The sequence below is a fragment of the Diorhabda carinulata genome, chromosome 8 (genome assembly GCF_026250575.1).
Source record: "Diorhabda carinulata isolate Delta chromosome 8, icDioCari1.1, whole genome shotgun sequence".
NCBI lineage: Eukaryota > Metazoa > Arthropoda > Insecta > Coleoptera > Chrysomelidae > Diorhabda > Diorhabda carinulata.
In genome coordinates this window covers 24,084,989-24,105,221 of record NC_079467.1, presented here as the reverse complement: position 1 = coordinate 24,105,221, position 20,233 = coordinate 24,084,989, and the positions used below count along the sequence as shown (strand labels likewise).

The 20,233-nt window shown below is 32.2% G+C and overlaps 1 protein-coding gene across 10 annotated transcripts in view; it reads left to right on the top strand.

Moving 5' to 3' along the window:
• The window catches only part of LOC130897195 (titin), a 369,361-nt gene that overhangs the window by 112,824 nt on the left and 236,304 nt on the right, over window positions 1-20,233 (top strand). For all 10 annotated transcript variants that reach the window (XR_009059671.1, XR_009059670.1, XR_009059672.1 and 7 more), the window contains exon 2: window positions 19,992-20,166. Coding sequence is in view for 7 of the 10 variants with exons in the window: in XM_057805932.1 (XP_057661915.1) it covers window positions 19,992-20,166 (175 nt within the window). In the remaining 3 variants the exon portion in view is untranslated. The remainder of the gene's footprint in view (window positions 1-19,991; window positions 20,167-20,233) is intronic.

Below are 20,233 nucleotides of genomic sequence, written 5' to 3'. Positions count from 1 at the left end.
ATAGGATTTCATCCCTATTCGTGAACAAAAGATTTTGACCCTTTCGGCTTCATAGGTGTATATCCTTGATATCCTCTCAAAGCTTGGAATATTGCTAGTCCTTCGTCTAGAGTCCATAGTCGTCGAGAAAATTTTTATAAACAAGAAATTGAATATCCAAAAATTAGATAATAAAATTTTTTAAAAAGATTCTATCTATAATAAGTTTATTTTTTATTTCTTTATATATGAGAATGATTCTCGAAATATTATGGTTACATATAAAAGACATCTTCATCATAATATCAGATTAGAGAATCGATCTTTCACTTCATCCGAAATTGATGGCCAGCCAGAGCGTCGATCATAATGGACGATTCTGCAAACAAAAAAAGAACCATTGAACTTAAGAATCAAATGGAGGCTTCAGCTTTTACTTCTACCAAGATAAGAATGAACTTTGTAGATAAATCGCTGGGGAACTGGGAGAAAAGGAGCCAAGCTAAAATCTAATTGCGTTCCTAGCACTTACAGATTCTTGGAAACCTTATTTTATGTAGAACCCTCGTACTTAAGCTTACATATCAATAACGTAGACTCAACCTAGTCAATAGACCCTCAGGAATACATCTTCTCTTCGATCTTCTACAACATCCGTGATACATAATAAATTATGAAGATGATAAAATGTTAACAGCAAATTCTGGACTTACTTACTTAATTATTTTGAAATCATCATGAAATACCGAATGAGAATAGGACCAGCTAAAAGTGCAAAAGTGCAGACTTGTCGTCCAATCAAATCAAGATTTTTTTCCTCAATACATAAGCTAATATGAGTCAGTTAACGAGGCTGTTTCATTCACCAAACTAGGCTTAGTAGAACCTCCAGAGAGCCTAGAGCTTAGTCTTGGTGTTGATATCATATCATGCTATAGGTATTATGTACAACTCGAAATCCCGCTGGAGCGCGAAGAAGGATGCAACTGCAGACCACATCTTCGATGAATATTCAGCAATGACAATCCGAGGAAGCTTCACAGTTTGCTCAATTGCTCAATGACGTAAATAAGTTCAAGCAGATCAAAGACACCGGGGTTTGGTGGTTTTAAGTGGAACTCTTTTTAGATGTATACCTAGAGATTCTTGATTTCATGTTCTTTCTCTTTCACGTACACATCCGATAATATCCTAACGAGATATCATCCTAATGAGCTTTTGTTTCTATGGCAAACATTTTCATTTGTTGAAAAACAATTTTCGAATTAAATTTAAAACTTATTAAGGTGAGTTATGTGGAGAGGCAATTATGCACTTCATCATTATAAAAAAATATAATTGAGTATTTAATACAAGACATGAAATGGAAAAGAAGACGTCCACATAAAGAAGCTCAATCTAATCAAGAGGCAAAGTTTTGGGAATGCGAACATAAAAAGATGAAAGTTGTTTTTTTTTTCTGAAGCTATGTTATGTTGGTATTTATGCCATAAAGTTGCTTTTTTTTGATTTTATTTTTTATTTTGATACCTTTATGAACCCAGCTTGATGAACGAGATCAAATCTTATTTTTATTTCTAAAATATACAGCTCACAGATTAGACCCTCTGAATGAGCGAGGTAACTTGTCTAGTTACCACCATAGTACAAACTCTTAATACTGTTAATTGCTTATCTGGCCCTTTTGTTACTATGTTTAAGATTACTCTCATAGTTCTACGTACACAATGAGCTTATTAAACTGAAATTGCTAGATTTGCATTAATTTTACACTTCAAAGTTGCAAGGGTGAGTCGGCAACAGCTAAAGGTAAATATTACCCCAATTAATGTTAAGTATAGAGTAGTTCTATTCATATTATAACTACGTGAGTGAAATATTTTTTCAAAAAACTCTGTATTAGATATGGGGAAAAAATAATCACACGTGTTTAGTGTAAAGGTAGCTTTAGATTGCGACCTCAGGGTTTATTGGGTTCATTTATTAGAGCTGCTATTCTCGAAAACCATATATAGGTTTGTTTCTCTTTTTATTTTATTACCATGAGAACTAAAATTTATTGTTGTGAATAGTAAATTATATTCAGATGCTTATTTATAAACAAGCTGAATGTTTTGCATGTAAAGTGCATATCTGTTTATAACCAATATATTATTTGTTGTTATTATTACTAGGAACTCCCAATGAAGGTTTACCATTGTGGATAAAGTACCAATCGTGTTCATTAGATTATGTATACATAGATTAAATTGCTAATTATACCTTATTGTATAACTATGTTCCGTACTTGAAATTTATTTAGTAATATAGCTAATTTATCAGCTTTTTGTTAACGTCCTACTAAACCCATAGCGATTGAGACTATTTCAACTGATTGTTCATCATCCATTTTGTTCTTAACTACAATGTCTGGCCTGTTGACTTTCGAAGACTTGTCTCTGTGTACTCTGTCATACAATTTTGTCATTTTGAATTTATATTTCTTGTACAATTACCTCTGAATATAAGTGACTACCTTGTCATGTCACTTCACGTAATCATTTCTGGATAATTTATCGGCATTTCGATGTTATGTCTTATAAGTTTTCGTCATTACTTTAAAAATTTTGTATTCACTTTATACTTCAATGTTACATCATCCTCTGTGGATATTATAATTATGCGAAAGAGCCATACACTAATCAGTTTGAAGCTGGTATCATTCATCTATCCCGTATACGAAGACTCCAAATGATTAGGCTCATGATAAATTTGTAGCAAATATTCAATATCGCAGCCTTCTGGATTTCGGAGATGGGGTTTTTTGTTAACCTCGGAATACCTTCTAAATGATTCCATACGAGTACGTTAAACCAGGACTGGCATATTTGTTGATTTCCTGGAATAGCTTGCCAGTATTTAATTCAGACTTCATGAGTGAATTTACTCTTACTCTTACTTTTCGTATATTGATCCTGGATTCTAGCTTTTGTCTACTGGAGGTACAATAGCGCAGCATTTTGAAATCTCAGCTTTTTGTAGGTTTTCCCGTTTTCCATTGCTTGTATTATCTCTCCGTTGAGTAGTTTCACATTACCGTTTTTGACAATGTCTTTCTCGATGTGTAAAGTCTTGCATTCAGCTAGTCCAAACTCCATACGTATATCAGTAGAGAATCGAGAAGGTAATTGATTTGATGCTGATATCATCCATGTAGAGAAGATGGGGGATGAGTTGGTGTACTATACTTAGAACTATTGTGCATGGTATTGGCATTATTATTATGTTTTAGCTTTTACGAATTTCCTACGTTAGTTTGCAATGGCAGGAAATGCTATAACTAATCCATAGTTTTTTTACTTCCTCGTAGGATCTGTACTCGTTAATTTCTGCTAGAACTGTACAAAAGCTGATGAGGATTTGCAGCATGCTTTTGATAAGAACCAAATAATATTTCTTAGATTTTGTAATTTCATTCTAATGCATCAAACTGATTGAATCTAATGTCTAATGCGTTTTGTTTGATGTTTGCAATATTAACAATCATTCCAATTCATTTTCTGTTCTAATAATGAAAAAACTCACCTTTATAATATGTAGTTATTAGCAAAAAAAGAGTCTCTTTTGCATCGTTCAGTAGCCCTTTGGTATTTATTTTAAGCATATAATAGTGGATACTTGGTCACTAAGCCTTACATATATCACTTCGGATGTTTTGGATTAAATGAGAAGCTTCGAGATTCATTATTAATGTGCTGGTATTAATATCGAGTATAAATAGAGCTTCTAGCAGCCAATATTGATAAACCGTATAGTTTATATTATATTATATCTTACTATTAATCAGTCAAAGAAATATCGGTATAGATGATGAATAAAAGTAAAAAATATCCGTAAATGATTTAACTGATTGATTAAATGAATATCTCAGTGAAGTGTACGCTTGTATCCCATTTAGTTAACGGTACAATGTCCCAATCAAACAATAAATTTTCGTTGAAATTCGTTGAAATACCAATAATGTAGTGGGTATTTTTGCCTACGAATAGCGCGATCTTCATGCGGTTTTTACCGGTTGAAGTTTCTAAATTATCAACGAGGTATATATACATAAAATAATCTAATTATAAATAGCGAACTGATTGGATGGCAAATTTTTAATTAATTGTACAACAATAAGTTCAGTGTAAACTGTCAAATCTTTAAATTGCATATGCCTAAAACAACAAAAACCCATGAGCACTCAGAACTTTTTTTATTTAATCAAAATGTTTTTTAGTTGATATTACGTCAAATAAACAAAAAATACTTCTACCAAATAGTCTTGGAATAATTTCAATTAATCGAAAATGTTATTACAAAATTATTAATCTACTTCATAAATGACGAAGTAAGTTTTCCACTATATATGAAGGAAAACTTCAACTATTTGTATTTTATGGTACTAATAAAACATTCTGGGTGGATTTTCACATAAAACACACACTTTATATTATACGTATACCTTTGCCTTATGATTTCTAAAATTCTTGTTAAACTTTTTCTTAAGATCGAGATTGATCCTGCACAATTGTAATATTCCCAATAGATGTAGTTTTTTACAAAACTTTTTATAACGTCTAAAGATTTTTCTTTATCACTTACCGTGTTTGGTCGGTCGGATCTAAGGCGATTTTTAGTAGAACCTTTTTCCTCAGAAAGTTTCAAATGCAGGTTCGCTAATTTAGTGAGCAACCTCATGGAAACTAGAATCTCATTTGAAAAAAAAAGGAGAAAAAGAAACAGATAAACTGATGAATGATAGGGAAAGATAGTAAAAGTGTATGAAAATGATAAAAATAACGCATATTAAGTTTACTTTCACTGTAGTGATAGATTTCCTCTATAGGAATTTAATCAATGCTACTAGAATGTTAAATTGACTATCGGTTTAGTTTTATTGGCAAAAGTAGTCCGAAGTTGAGGAAAAATGTAATTTTTTTTATTAGTTTCCCAAACTGAAATTGCTACTGAAGCCTTTAAATCTGTGCCACAAATCTTTTAGCTGCATCCATGCATCATATTTTGGCATGATATTTTCGGTTCGCGATATAACTTTTAAATTGGAGAAATTTATTGGCTTCAATTCCGTTTCTTAGTTACTTGCTTAAAAATAGACGGGTTCGTTCCTTTGGCAGATAAAAGTATTTAAACACGCAGTATTATTTGAAAAAGTACATGATCTGCACACTTGAACAAATTTCAATTATATACAAACAGTAATGGGATAACACAAATCAACACAAATTTTGAGTTCGAAGCATGAAATTTTAGGTTGTTATTGGACAAAAAAAAAAAGGTTAAACCATCAACTAGACAAAATTTAGAGTGGAACTGATATGGAAATGGGAAATACTCAAATTGGGAGATTGTTGGGGGATTGGTAATACAGAGGACTATTCTCTAGTTTGGCACTTGTCTTAAAAATTTGCTGTCGCGCAAATTCTGCCCATCGACACCGAGAGCTGATTTGATTTCTGATTTCTCACTGTTAACATTCCAGAAGTGTTTAAAGTTTATTATTAGTTTGTGTCTAAAATATAGAGTCAAATCCGACATTTACTTCTAGAATTCTTGAGAAAAATGAAGCAATAAAGGAAAGTCATGGAATATATTCATTTCAGTCGTTCTCAATAAAAGCTGGGATAATAATAAAAAAGTTTTAGTACTCTCAAACATTACTAGTAAAAGCTATTGTATCATTATTGTACATGCGGATAGTGAAGCGAGATTTATTGTAGATACATAAGTCGAATCAAATAGTAAACTAGAAGATTACTATAATAATATTAACAACGATAATTTTGAAAAATAGTTGTTCCAGAAATTCAATTTCAGCGGATATATTTTTGTATAAATTTTGGATTTGTAACTGATGCTGATATTGATTTTTTCGGGTTTCGTTGTAGGAATTTCTGAACTTTATCCTCCTTGATCCTGGAAGCAGAAATTTGAGTTATATCACACCAATTTCGTCCAAAATTTGGCATTAAATTAATGTCTTCGGTTGGTCTACAAATATGTAATATTTGATCAGAACAAAGAATGAAATTCCTTGGAATTGACATAACCAGTTATGAAGACGTGCAAGACGTGGTGAGAAGACAACTACCCAGAGCAAATAATGTCTTCAGAACGTAGTATGTCAAAACAATCACCTACGACAAGAAACAAAGGTAGGCATTCACAAAGCGACAATCAGAATCATCAAAATTGAAGGTACTCTTGGAAATCACAAAGATGAAAATTCTCTGACGGATGCCGAGAAACTATAAAGAAATATATTGGAGAAAGAGCAGACAATAGACATATTAAAGAAGTAGAAGCAGTGTTCTTATATATTTTTCGTAGTTCCTTTAGATCATTGTTAGCTTATTCTATCTAAATATAAAATTGAGCATGTCCTGACTCACTGATTGACTAACTGACTGACTAATTCATCTTCGCACAACCGAAATTCAACGCTGCAATTATGAAATTTGGTTAGTTGGATACTTTCACAACATGACTTTCCACTTTGAATAGTTTTTTAGACTTTTTACTCCCAACAGGGTTAAATAAGGGTTTGAGGTGAAGATTTTCCAGTTTTTTTTCTTTAAGCTAAAGATTGAAATATAATAACTATATTTCATCGTTTTTCAAAATTCAAATTTCAAATGGGTAAACAGAAGGATGAAAGTTTGTATGAGCGTTCGTATATTTTTGTTTATATAGTATGAGCATAATAATACATAAAAACTAAATTTAAATTGAAAAAAAAATCAAAATTATCAATAGGTGCAAACATAAACACGAATACGATTGAGAGCGAATATTTGAAGTTAGTCTGAATATAATTTCGTTGGTATATTTTTCAAAACACGCGGATTTCAAACCCCTTAATAACTGCTGACGTTTGGTATGGCATCTAACCAGAGATGAAGTTCTGTACAACAATTATCATAATTGTAATTAAATCTAAGTGGAAGATGTAACAGCGGCGCTCCAAAAGGCTGACGAGTTACAACCGAGAACCAAGTAATAAATTCACAAGATATACAATGTAACTTTGTTTTAATTAATTTAAAGTGTAGGTATGAGTATTTTCCAACTGAAAGTCGCTATATTTCAGGCCATATGGGTGTCCTCAATGGACTATTTGGTGCACAGTGATAATGAACATTTGGTCTTCTGTATTTTCAGTTAAATTTGACACATTTGTGTCGTGATATGTGTTTGTGAAGAGAAAATCTCTTTTCATTTCCAACTATGTAGAGAAAATTGCCAAAAATTGGAACTTTTCCACTTACAATGTGTTTCGGAATTATGTATATTAATTTCAAAATATACTTTCAAAAATTGGGGTATATATATACTTTTTGGTGATTGATTTTGGAGAATCATTCAATTTTCGATTTATAATTATATATATATATACAGATTGTCTCAAACAAAACGAAAGCTTTCAACTTCGAAGTACAGCCTGTTGTTTTCTGTAGTTATTTTTTGGGCTTTGATAAGAAAAATTGTTACTTTACATTTTTAACATCTGACTATGCAAGATGTGGACTAAATGTTGGATGTGATAGAAGTTCAAGTTTTTCGATTTTATTTCTAATAAAATCTCATACGTTCGTATCCTCTATCCAATATGTAGCTTGACCATCAGGAATGATTTTGAAGTACCTACATTAAGCCTCCATAATTCCACCAAACCCACAACAAGACTTCCCGCTCGAATCGACCACTTTTTGCGACGAGCTCTGGTAATTTGTTCTTTGTATAAACACTGATTTCCATTTTTCATCACAAAACGATCATCTCTTGGCGGAGCAAGGAGGAATCCATAAACTTCTATTCAACGTTTTTAATCGACAACTTTGTAGATTTTGCGATGTATGATATCTTTAGAGTTCAAGGGATTGGTACTAGATACCCTTTGTATATATGATACTTTTTATATGAGATGAGATAGGTATTGGCATGAAATTAATCAATCAAATACTTTGTAGACAATCGCTAAATATGTGAAAGGTGAACACTGTCAGTGAGTTTATTTCTATATTCTACATCATATCTGTTATCGAATCTGAAACAAATTTAATGTGGTGCGAGAAGAAAGAAAACATTTTCCACCCTTCGGATAAACACGAACAAATACAACAATGTAATAAGATGTATCATAATGTAAACAAAACAGAAATTCTTTGTGGAACATTATCATTCACTTGTTGCCAATTACTGAAGTGTAGTTAGGATGAGACTGTTCATATTACCACAAACAAAAGAGAACAGTAAACCAATAACAGGACCGACTTTAGAACAGTCTTTATTAATAGTAAAAAAATTCATCTTTATGAAATAGTGTGAAGTCATAAATTCTAATAATGCTCAAAAAAATAGAATATTGAAAGAAGTCATTTAGCAAGAAACCAAATTATTCACTTATTACTCTGTATTTTTTGAGTAGATTGTAAATTTGCAATTAAATTCAAAAAAATATTACAATATTACACTCTATTATAGTATATTGTTATTCGTATCGGAATATTATTTCAAATGATATTGCTTGATTGGATGTCTTGTTTTTATTTTGAATAGTTATTTTCAAATTCTTCTGGTGCCAATCCTGTTCTTGAAATATAGCTGGGAGCCGTTAAGATTTAAAAAATAACATCGCCAGCATGTTTCCCAGGTACTTTCATGTCAAATAAGCTTTTAGATATTTCGAAGAGGTTGCGAATTTGTCTTATTCTTTATTCATTTATGTTGGAAAGTTGACGCAAAATGCGCTAGTTTATTCTTCCACTTATGTCACGCACGTTTCTTGCATGGAACGTGACAGGAATGTCCGAGACAGTAACCACCACCCCTCGAGACACCTACACATGAGGGATTAAAGACGAGTTAATTCTCATGTTTCACAGTTTGCAAACAAACCTACTTGTTACGTGTCTGGATTGATTTTCAAATACCGTAAAATGTAGACTTAAAAACAAATTTATATATTTGCAGCGAAATTATGATTCTCAATTGTTTCACTACTATTATAGTTTCCTCTCCAAGTTCTTATGAATAGTTGGTTATTTAACCATTCTCATCGCATTACCAATTCGTCTATCACCAGGAACACCTTGAACATCTTTTCTTATGTTTGTATTTCAGATTTTTTGCTTGGGAAACTATAAGATAAATTACCGACTACAAGATATGATATGTCAGGCTCCATACACAAGAAAAATATTCCAAATCAAATCCTGCAAAAGAGAAGCTATCCAGGTCATTCAAAATCTATCAAAATTCACATTAAAGAGAAGATATTGGATTGTTTCGTCACAGGAGAAAAAAAAACAACAATCTCGTTGATGGCGTCACTCTGGATGCACCGCCACCAAAGAAAAGGTTAGGATCGTATAGGAGTATTTCTCATTGTTTCCATGTAACCTAGGACAACAATGAAGTGAGAAAGATATTGTGAATCATTCCGACGAGCAATCAAGAATCGCCGAAGAGAACGACTGACTGAGGGAGTGGAGCTTCTTTACGACAACGCTCAATCCCAAGTGGCACGTCAAACTGAAGAAATTTTAGTGTTCTCTTACGCTTAATCCTCTGTAGAGCCAGTTCTATCTGTATGAGCAACGATGAAGTTCGAGCAGAAGTCACACGCTTCTTCAACGGATTTTTTCAACAAACGCCGGAGCACCATCTTCATAAGTGTGTCTAAAAACTATGTTAAAATATTTTCAAAGATGTGTGAATTATTAATACTGAAAATTGTTTTCTATTTGTTAAAAATGTAATTATGATTATGTTCGTAGAAGCATCTCATAAAAAAGTAGTTTCACGAATAAGTTCGCAAAGCTGTTCCCTAAGCCGGCACTGGCCAGCTACTAAAGAATTTTAAAAATTCGCGGTGCTTTTCGGGTAGCTTCTTTCAAATTTTTTTTAAACGGTGAAACTCGTTTGATGTTTATTTTTATATAATTTTTTTAGTAGCAGTCGCTTTATTTACAGTATTTCTTCTAAATAATTTCTAGAACTTTGTAGAATTCTATTTAGGTATATAAACGATTTGTGTAAACGCAGTGAAATAGTTTTAAATAAATAGTCGTAGAGTGGAAAGAACGAATTAGTAAATGTAAAAATTAGTGAAATGATATTTATAAGTAAATTATTATAAGTTAAGTGTATTGTGTAGTGTGTAAATAAATTAAGAACGTAAGAGACAGTGTTTATTGATTCAACACACTCAGGTCGAAAGAGTACGGCCGAATATTTCATAAAAACCTACGTGATCTGTTTTCAAAACACACAATCATTCTTCCTTAATTTACCAGAATGTTCGTCGCTCTGGGGGTAATTATTGTTGGTTTAATTGTTATTATAATTGAACCGCTTGCGGGAATGGTGTATAACTAAATGTAAGTGGAGGTTATGGCTCACATGAGGGATGAGGGCGCTGTCTATATTATTTTCGCAACTAACTTGATGAGGCTATTTATTTTATTTAGGTAATTTAAAAGGATGAAGTAAAAATTAGTGGAAAAAACAGTTTATTATGACGATTTAATGATTACAATTATATATTTCAGTCTACTACATTTCCTGTACTTTATAGCTTCTTATGATCATATAGGGATATAAAAGATATAAAACAATAATTTGAAAAAACAAAAATCATTCGAATGATTGACATTACGGAGTTGAAAAATTATATTGATGATGTATAAGTGCCGAAATGTAATGGCCACTGCCGCTGTAGTTTCATTTTCATCGATAATAACGTAAAATCCGATGAATTTAAAATTGTTTGAATGTTATATTTAAGTGCGGGTTCATAAGCTCAATTTCTAAATTCCATTTTTAGCATGTATTTTCATATAAGACTAGAAATAGTTTTTTAAGCCCCGTTCACGAATTATAAGCCATCGAAGCTATTTCACATTTGAAATCTTATTTTGGAAAGGCTTATATACCAGGATAGGTCGGTCCAGAAGCCTCCGAGCCATTGTTTTAAGTCTAGGAACAGAAAATGATCCGAGAAAGCTAAATCTGGCGTATAGGGTGTATTAGGTAGCGCTCCAAACTTTACTTCATCAATTTTGTCCATTGAATTAACGGATGTGTGAGCGGGTGCATTATTTTGATGAAACAACTCTATCTTCTTAGCCAAATGCGGCTGTTTTTGCTTGATTTCTTCGCTTAAACGTTGCAATATACTCGCCGTTGATAGTTTTTTCTTTTTCAAGATAGTCAATGAAAATTATCCCACGCGCATCCGAAAAAATCGACGCCGTGAAGGTATTTGTCTTCTTTGGAGTGGGCTCTCCCTTTCCATTTCATTGTTTTGCTTTTTCTTTTGTTTCGGGTGTGAGGTGATGAATCCAGATTTATCCATGGTTATAAGGGGCGTAAAAAATCTGGTTTATTTTTGTGAAACTTTGCCAAACACTAGATGGAAACAACATTTTTTTGTTAATAACGTAGGAGCAGTCTCATCCAAAGTAGAATCTAGTTCAGCTTTCGTATGGGCTGGACTAAGGACACATAAGGATGACCAATTTTTTCAATGTTTACAAATTTGTTGGTTATAAAAAAGACGCATATCATTTGGCATGTGTCAAAACTTGACATTTCTGTTTGTCTTCGGTTATTAAGACAATTTTAATGATGTATATATTCTAATTATATTAAGTTTATACTCGGTGTATTCGATTATGAAATAATGACTTCCGTGTGTGTAGTGCCGTTAGTGTTAGTGATTTTTGTCTGTCATTGGTCTGCAAAAGCCCAAGGTACGCTTTTAATTCAGTTCCAAATATTAATATGCGCAATTTTTATGAAAATTGATGAGAAACTACATGGAATACATTACGATACTATTATAGTATCGGTGTAAGTAATATGCCAGAAAAGTTATGAGAATTATGTGATTAAAAAAAAAGAAGAAAGATAATTGGTTACGAGTTTCCCATATCTAGTAATAATTTTGGTAGCTAAATTCGGATGCGCATAAAAACTTCACATTCATACAAAGATTTTCATGATTTGCGAATTCATCATAGTTTGTAAGAGCCCCTACGTGATTTTACGTTCTTCAGTAAGCTCATTTTTGCAACTACTGCATATGTATAGCTGTTCAGAATTAAGTAAATTCTCACCATAGATACGGAAATCAATATTTGGTATGCATCTTTGGCGTTTTGAACAAAACTAAATATGTTGCTCAAGATATAAAACTCACACCAGAACGTGCAAGCATGATCCTATCAAAACTAAATCATATTGCTTGTCATAACTTAACATAACTTAACAGTTACCATAATTTTTTTAATTATAATAAATTTCTTTAAAGGTGAGGTATAATCTACACCAGATTGCGTACGATTCTCTTTAATGTCTCAGCCACTTACTTGAATTTTTTTGGATGAAGACAATGATTATATACTCGATAGATCTGCCACTCTGTATAAAAATTTGACGACAAAGTTCGATCCTAGCGACATCTCTTGGACTGGCTCCGTACCAAGAAAAAAGTTTCCTATAACCAAAGATTTGATCTAAGGTTCATGCAAATTTCGCGGGAAATTTAAAATAAATCGAGTAATTTTAAATGCTCGAAGCTAGTTGTCGCATCAAATTGTGAATGAAACAAAGTATTATGCAAAATACTTTCATTTTGCTCACATTTCAAATTCAAATATTGAAATGTTGTTCATTCAATAATCTTGGTTATTTCTCGATGCATGATTGCAACTTAGTTTCAGAATCCAGATTGACGAACATTCAAAAATAAAACAACAAAAAGTAAGCTTTTGGTTGTGAGGCAGTAACAGAGATGGCGTTGAAAATCGTCCTGAACTTCTCCTATTTCAGTGTACAGGCCCTGGATGAAGGTTCCTATTTTCGTAAAACTTTATAATATTTTTTTATTTATATTTAATATTTTATTGTCATTTACTTATCGTATCCTATTTTTTATAAGCGACATATTACTTCTAGTTGTTTATACACTTGCTGTCGCCTTTCCATAATATGCCCGGTTAACATCCTCTAGCTTAAGAGCTTCTGCTTAACTGAAAAAGAACAATAGACAAAGCGCTCGGGGCACGCAAGGAACCATTCCCGCCGATTCAGCTAACCGTTGCAGACGAAATAGGCCAGTTAAAAAATAAACACAAATCCGATAAACTGTCTGGAAGTATCTTGATATTTTTTTATTGTTGACATTATTAAACATATTTGATCATAAAAAATATGTATCAAAGTTCCTAAATTAGTATATTGTTAACGCTATTGCACATTTATACAAAATTTTATTATTATGGTTGATATTTGATTCCGTTACATACACTGCCGATGAACCTGGTAAGGATAATCGTACAAATTAGTAAAATTATCATATTGCCTTTTAGTTTTAAACAATTTGTGAAGTTTTGAATCTGATCTGATCGTTCAAAGTGTGAAAATTTATCAAGAGATTTTGTGATGTGAAATAATAGTTTCTGAAGAATGTTTGTAAAAACTATTGAATAGGAGAAAAATTTTATTTTCATTATATCCCCGATAAACATCAATAAAAATACTCTAGATGTTCTCAGTCGATTCAAAATGCGTCCCTTTCACTTCGTTTTTGATTCTCGGGAAAAGAAATAAGGTCTTAGTGTAATAGCTCTGGCGAATAGGATGGAGCTTTCTGTTGACCCGTTTACCTTTTTTTGAAGTCTTCAAGTCTCTCTCGATAGAATAGAATAGACTTTCTTGGATTTTATGGACAACCTCGTGGCTCTCATATTAGCACGTTTCGACTTTTATTTCAATATCGGACCATTTGGTGATTACTAATATTTATTTTGATGCCTTGGTAATCAAAGAGTAATTCGAGGTACTACATAAAACATTATCTTGGAAACTGTTTGGGTAGTCTGTAATTTTTACACATCTAAATTTTCTTTTGCTTTCATTATTTTGGTGTACAATTTCGACAAATAAACATCGTCTATTCGGTACCATTCGTTTTTAAAAATATTTTTATGTAATTTAACCTAACCTTATAAGCAGAATAATACATTTCTGAAGAGCAATAAATGACGGTTCTAGACATTCAGCATAATCCGTGATTATACGGCCAAGTTTAAAGCAAATAACTACTTACAAATCATTCAAAGACACGAAGCACTTTCAGTATAATATTTACGTAACTTTTTCTTGTTTTCTTTAATTGTGATGTAACGTAAAAAATAATGTTTAATTGATTACGATCAATTAGTTCCATGGAATCACTTTATAGTTTTGTGAATCGCTAAAATACATATTTGTATGCCAAGGACTGAAAGTGATACTTTATTGGACGAGACTGACGAACGAAGCGTGGCGAGCAACAGACGAATCCATCAAAGTAGTATTTCAGCCGCGGTGTACACAACATTTTTTAGACGACGCATAAGATCCAAAACTTTTTCAATTACACCGAGGAAAGAAAATAAATAATAGAGAATTATAAACATTTTATTTATTGAACAATATAATGATATTTGTTAATATTAATCTATTAGTTATTTGTAAAAAGTAATGTTGATTGCAACTCCAGGACAATTATTAATATTTATTGGATTGGATGTAGATGGAATATGTATATGTGAAACTGTCAACTGTCAACATTGGTTAGAGTCACATTTAAGGAAGTTAAAGTTGTCTACTCCAGAGCGTCCCGAAAGTGTTTTGCAGTGCGGAACTGTCACTTTCACTACATGGAACACTCAAAACGGATATTTCGGTATGTAAATGAATACAGAACAAATTTCAGATGGCGTCGTCTAACAAATACATTTTGTTATCAATTCTTTCATAATTTTTACATTACTTAATGATCGGCCTACAATTGCCACCGAATAAAACGCACGTTACATATAAATAATAGGGTGGGAAGATGGCAGCCATGTGGAACAGAATTGGTTCGAATATCTGATGAAGGTATGTGTTTATTTGAACTTCCGGTGAAGACGACAGGTGGAGGTCTCCGATATCACTCGTTTTTTACCTCCAAGTCGCAGTATAACCTTTACCAGATCGCCGCGCCGGTCGGTGTTAAGATCTATGCGAAAAATGTTCCGGTATTGAGAATAGAGTTTGTTTATATATTTTCTGCTATAACGTAATGTATTTTCCTAAAATTATACTACGCAGTTTTTTCTCATTGAGTTTGATTGTTTATAATGTTTCGTATCTATTTCATCTGGCAGTTAGAAAGATGTTTAATTGATTCGACTTGTTTGTATCAATTTTCAATTTTCTTTTGTATTTTTGTTACTGTTGAGTTGGGTTAGGAATCCAGAATGTGTAAAATTGATGCTTTTCAACAAAATTCATTGATTTTCTTTATACTTTGTGAAAACTTACTATGTTTTGCATCTTTCATAATCACTACACTGATAAAAGTAATATCTAAATATACATCTATCAACAACTTTAACTTACACCAACTTCCACATATAAATAACTCTATTCTCAATTCTGTCGATTGAACTGTGTTTGTTTGATAATATAACAATAAACGTTATATTATCTCAAAGTGAAGTTATTGGTGAATTGTATTTTCGTATTACTAATGGATCTGTGAAGTTATGTGGTGGTTCATTTTGTGGTGTTGTTACTTTGTTTTCGTGGATGGTATTTATTACAGAAGCGGTTTTGGTGAGTTACACATATAAGTGTTTCAATTGTTCGAAAACAACTAGAAATTCTTCAGCATCTTATTTTAATAATGATAGTGAACTCATAAAGTTCGAAAAATATATACGTTTTATTGCCCCAGAAGATTTTAAAGTATTATTAGAAAAATCGCCGATCACCATCAACTATAAAGTACATTGTTGAATTATAGAATAAAACTGATTGGGTTGGACCTTAAATAAAATGGTCCTAAACTTATTTATGTCAAGCAATCTGCTCAACTTGACTGTAATAGAGCAATAGATCGATTCGAAGACGTCCTCTAAAGAGGAAAGAACAAAATGATAACGAGTTATAATATTTTATGTTTCTCCCAATAATGTTAGGATACCGAAAACGTATAGAGTGAATAATATTTTCAACGTAGACCCTTGCGATTCTAAAGGAAAAGGACATCGACGAGACATAGACGGGCGGTAGAGATAATTGTCGAATAATACGAAAAAAGTGTTTCATATTAAGTACTATTATTATACAAGTTTATAGTACATCTGTGGCTAAAAAAAAATGTTGTTGCTATGTTCAAAAATATATTGGTTGGGTTAGATTTTTATCAGCTTGTTTCTCAGATTCAGCTATGTAAGCAGAAAGAAGGAAAATATCTATTTAATGAGAAAACTGAAAAAATTCATCATCAGTTATAAAAGACTTCGTTTTACATTTTTTTCTGATGTGTTAAATGATGTATCAGAAACCTACAATACTTAGACATCATATTCGTATTCGAGAAAACTTGGAAACATCCTTCGAGTAAGTCCTCTATCTATTAACTATGGAAGAAGTGGATTTTCCGCTTATATTGGGCCCAATATCTTCCAATTGTGACATAAGGTGTCCTACAAGTTCAATATGATTCTCAGATTCACTATTTTCGAAAAAATTCTGCATCACAGAACAGAGGAGTATCTTTCGTGAGTTATTTAATTTGGGGCTCATCAAAGAAGAAGAGAACTTCCTGTCTTTATCTAGTGATTTGAGAAATCGATTCTTAATGGCCAGTTCCAGTTCCAGTGACGAAGAAGAATGTTCATTATTTTTAAAACGGCCCAAATTTGCCACTTACAGCCACTGTAATTTAATTTGCTCAACACCAGCGAAATGTCACAATTTTGTTCTTTTAACTTCGACTGTGGTCAGTAGATACTTATTTCCAATATGTTATAGAATGCATTTTAAGCTATCATTAAATAAACGTCTGTTTCAAGCCTTTTTTGTCAACAAGTTTCTATATGTGAATAAAGTCATACCGTTTTCTTCAGAAAAATAACGCCGTAAATCTTTATCGCTTTCACGATAAAAACTTGTTTTAATGTAGGAGGAAAGCAAATTTTTTCCTTTTATTCTTGATGCTAACAATTCTAAAGCTTGTTTAGAAAGAGTCAGATTGAATTCATTATGGAAAAAGCATCTCAACTCATTCGACATATCTTCGAAATTACCATAATTTTGTGAGGGGCGTGGTGTTTCAATATTTTGTTCAAAGGTTTCAAATATATTTTTAGACACTCGAGAGTTTGGTGAGCTTGTCACTACACATGAAACACAACTAGTACTACCTATTTTTCTCCAAGAGCATCTCAAAATAGGTAATTTTTTTGTTTTTGAAAGCACTACTATACATTTCATGTTCCATTTCTAATAGTATCTTAGTGAGCCAATCCGAAATCTGTGTTTTTCTCTATTAGGTTGTTGGTAAATGTTCTATACGCCATTTCCTCATGATAATCTCCAGTTTTTGATAGTATTGATATTGATTGTTTCTTCATTTGTTTTAATTATTTTACACAAACTAGCTTTAGAAACATACTTAAGCATAATTGAATTAATTTTTATTCGTTTTTTTCAAGATAATTTTTTGTAGAATTCATTGTTTCTTGTAGATATTTATTTGGATTCTAATCATTTTCCTATAGCTTCATATTATTATAATTACATCTGGTTTGTTTGTGTTTATCAGTAATTAAAAAATTTTTTACCCATTAAATTTCACAAATTTATTAATCTCCTCATGACGTCCCTGATTTTAGATTTTAAATTATATTTTGAAAGACAGGTAAACTTGATATCAACGGTATACTTTAATGAGTAACAACAACGGAGGGCATTAACGACATCCAATTATACATCAAAGTTTTAAACAAAAAAAAAATACTTTACTGAATAAGGAAAGTTCGAGATGTGATTTACAGAAAGACCTACCTACCTTGTCGATAATTGGGTGAAGTAATATAAGTAAGGAAACTTCTTTTTTCATATTTTCTTCTCTCTGCGAAGTTGTTATTAGATGTTTTTGGGAATTAGCTCAGAATATGTATAAAGTTTTTGTTATTAAAGTTAAAAATTGACGATATAATGCTTAGGGTTTTTAATTTTCTCAAACTTCACGACTTAAAAGTTCATTTTGCAAAGCTTTCGCATTAAAAGAAAAACACAACACATACAAGTCAGATTTCTCTTTTAACTTCACGATTGTTCATGGATATAACATTAGAAAGTTATGAACAATATGTTCAAGAAAAAGATAAAATTGACAGCGTAAATTAGAAGATGGTATCATTTTCACTAATTTACAACAATAATGGTTAACAGCTATGATCGTGATCTATATAAGATCTTGAACTCTCTTAGAACCCCAACAGAAGTTGTTGAGATGACATTGGACAACTAACCAAATTGAATAGCTCCCGATGAAATGTTATGAGTGATATTAACCAAGTTTTGTTAACCAGAACTAAGTTTGGAATGAGAGGAAAGGCTTTCTGAAGGGAAGTGTGGACAATAAACTGAATATATGTTAAACCAGAATGGTTGTCGTAGTGTAGTGTGATGCTTCTCTTCACCAGTTGATGAATTTCTTTATTTTTCAACGTAATCTCCTTGTAGCTCCATACGCTTACACTACCAACGTAGTTCAATACCCTTTTTATAATAAGAATCGTCAAGTTCCTCAAAATAGCTAGTAACTGCCGATATCACCACTTTATTATTGGAAAATCGTTGACCACCGAGCCATTTTTTCATGTCTGGGAACAGAAAATAATCCGAGAGAGCTAAATTTGTCGAATAGAGTGCGGGAGGTAGCAATTCAAAGTTTTATCCATTAATTTTAGCCATTGCAATAACGGATGTGTGAGCTGGTGCATTATCTTGCTGAAACAACTATTTCTTCTTAACCAAATGCGGCTGATAGTCAATGAAAATTTTCCAACGCGCATCCCAAAAAACAGATGCCATGACCTTACCTGCATATGGAACGGTATGAGCTTCTTTTGGAGTCGGTTCTCCACCATTTCTTGAGTCGTCACCTCATTTGGTCGACCACTGCGATGTTCGCAAGCCGTAGACTTGTAACATTTGAACAACGTGGCATCTTCAAACACGGTGGTATTTTTCAAGCAACCACCGCTATCTCTAGGTCAGGCCAGATACTTCGGGGACCATCCTCGTAGAAGTTCTCATCAGTAGTTAGACTTTAGATCACTCCTATCCGTGATAAATTAAGTAAAGGTGTGAGGTTATCTACGCCTTACCAAAGACTTGGTACAAGAAGAAGTTGCCAGAATGACGATGAAAAAGAAGAGGTAATAAATTAAAAAAATAGCATAAGAGAGTGAAGCAATTGAAATATTGAAATAAAAGATTAGAGAAGATGTTTGAGGAATTTAAAATTAGAGATAACAGAACAATAATCCAACTAGTTTGAAATTTCTTGAAACATTGGTATTTTGATTTATTTCATTTTTGCATATTTCTTTATATCACCTAGCAGATGTAATGTTACAAAAAACTGCTTCCTGCCTTATAAATTTGTGTCCTTTTTTCATAATCAAATTCGACAACAGTAATGCGAGCCTTTTATCTCAGTTAACTATTAGATTTACAAAATTTTGATAGAGAATATTGAAAAAAAAAAAAGAACCGCCCATCTTCAAACTTGTTATTTCGTTAGAAAAGTTATTCGGAACTAGTTTATAAAGAACAGGAATCAGCGACTCGAATATGGAAAGTTCCTTCCTTCAATTTTAGTTTTTCACGTTTTCTTATTAACTGTGGCAAACGAAGTCAAAGTTGAAACGAGGATGGGTCTTATTTTTTTCTTCTATTTTTGTCTTGTGGTGCATAATCGAAATTAAACTTAGTATATCATATCTGAAACGTTGAGGAATAACCACAAATCGCGTTTAAATGTTAAAAATTTGATCATTTATAACGATTTCCTATTTCTAATAATAATTTTTCCGAAATTATCTCTAATATTAGCTGTATCTGTTTGTTTTCAGTGGCGACTGAATACGAAGTTAGAGCTTTTATTGGCGATACGGTAGCTCTACCTTGCAGAGTCGACATTCAACAATGCGGGCAATTACACAGTGTCAAATGGTACAAAGATGCTAATAGAGTCTACGTTCTCAGTCATCATGGTTCGGGAAGGGCCGAAGGTGGCGCTACCGAAAGGTAAGTTATCAATTATCAATAATAGTCGAGGACATAAAGCAGAAAACTTAGGAATTTCTGAGCTGTA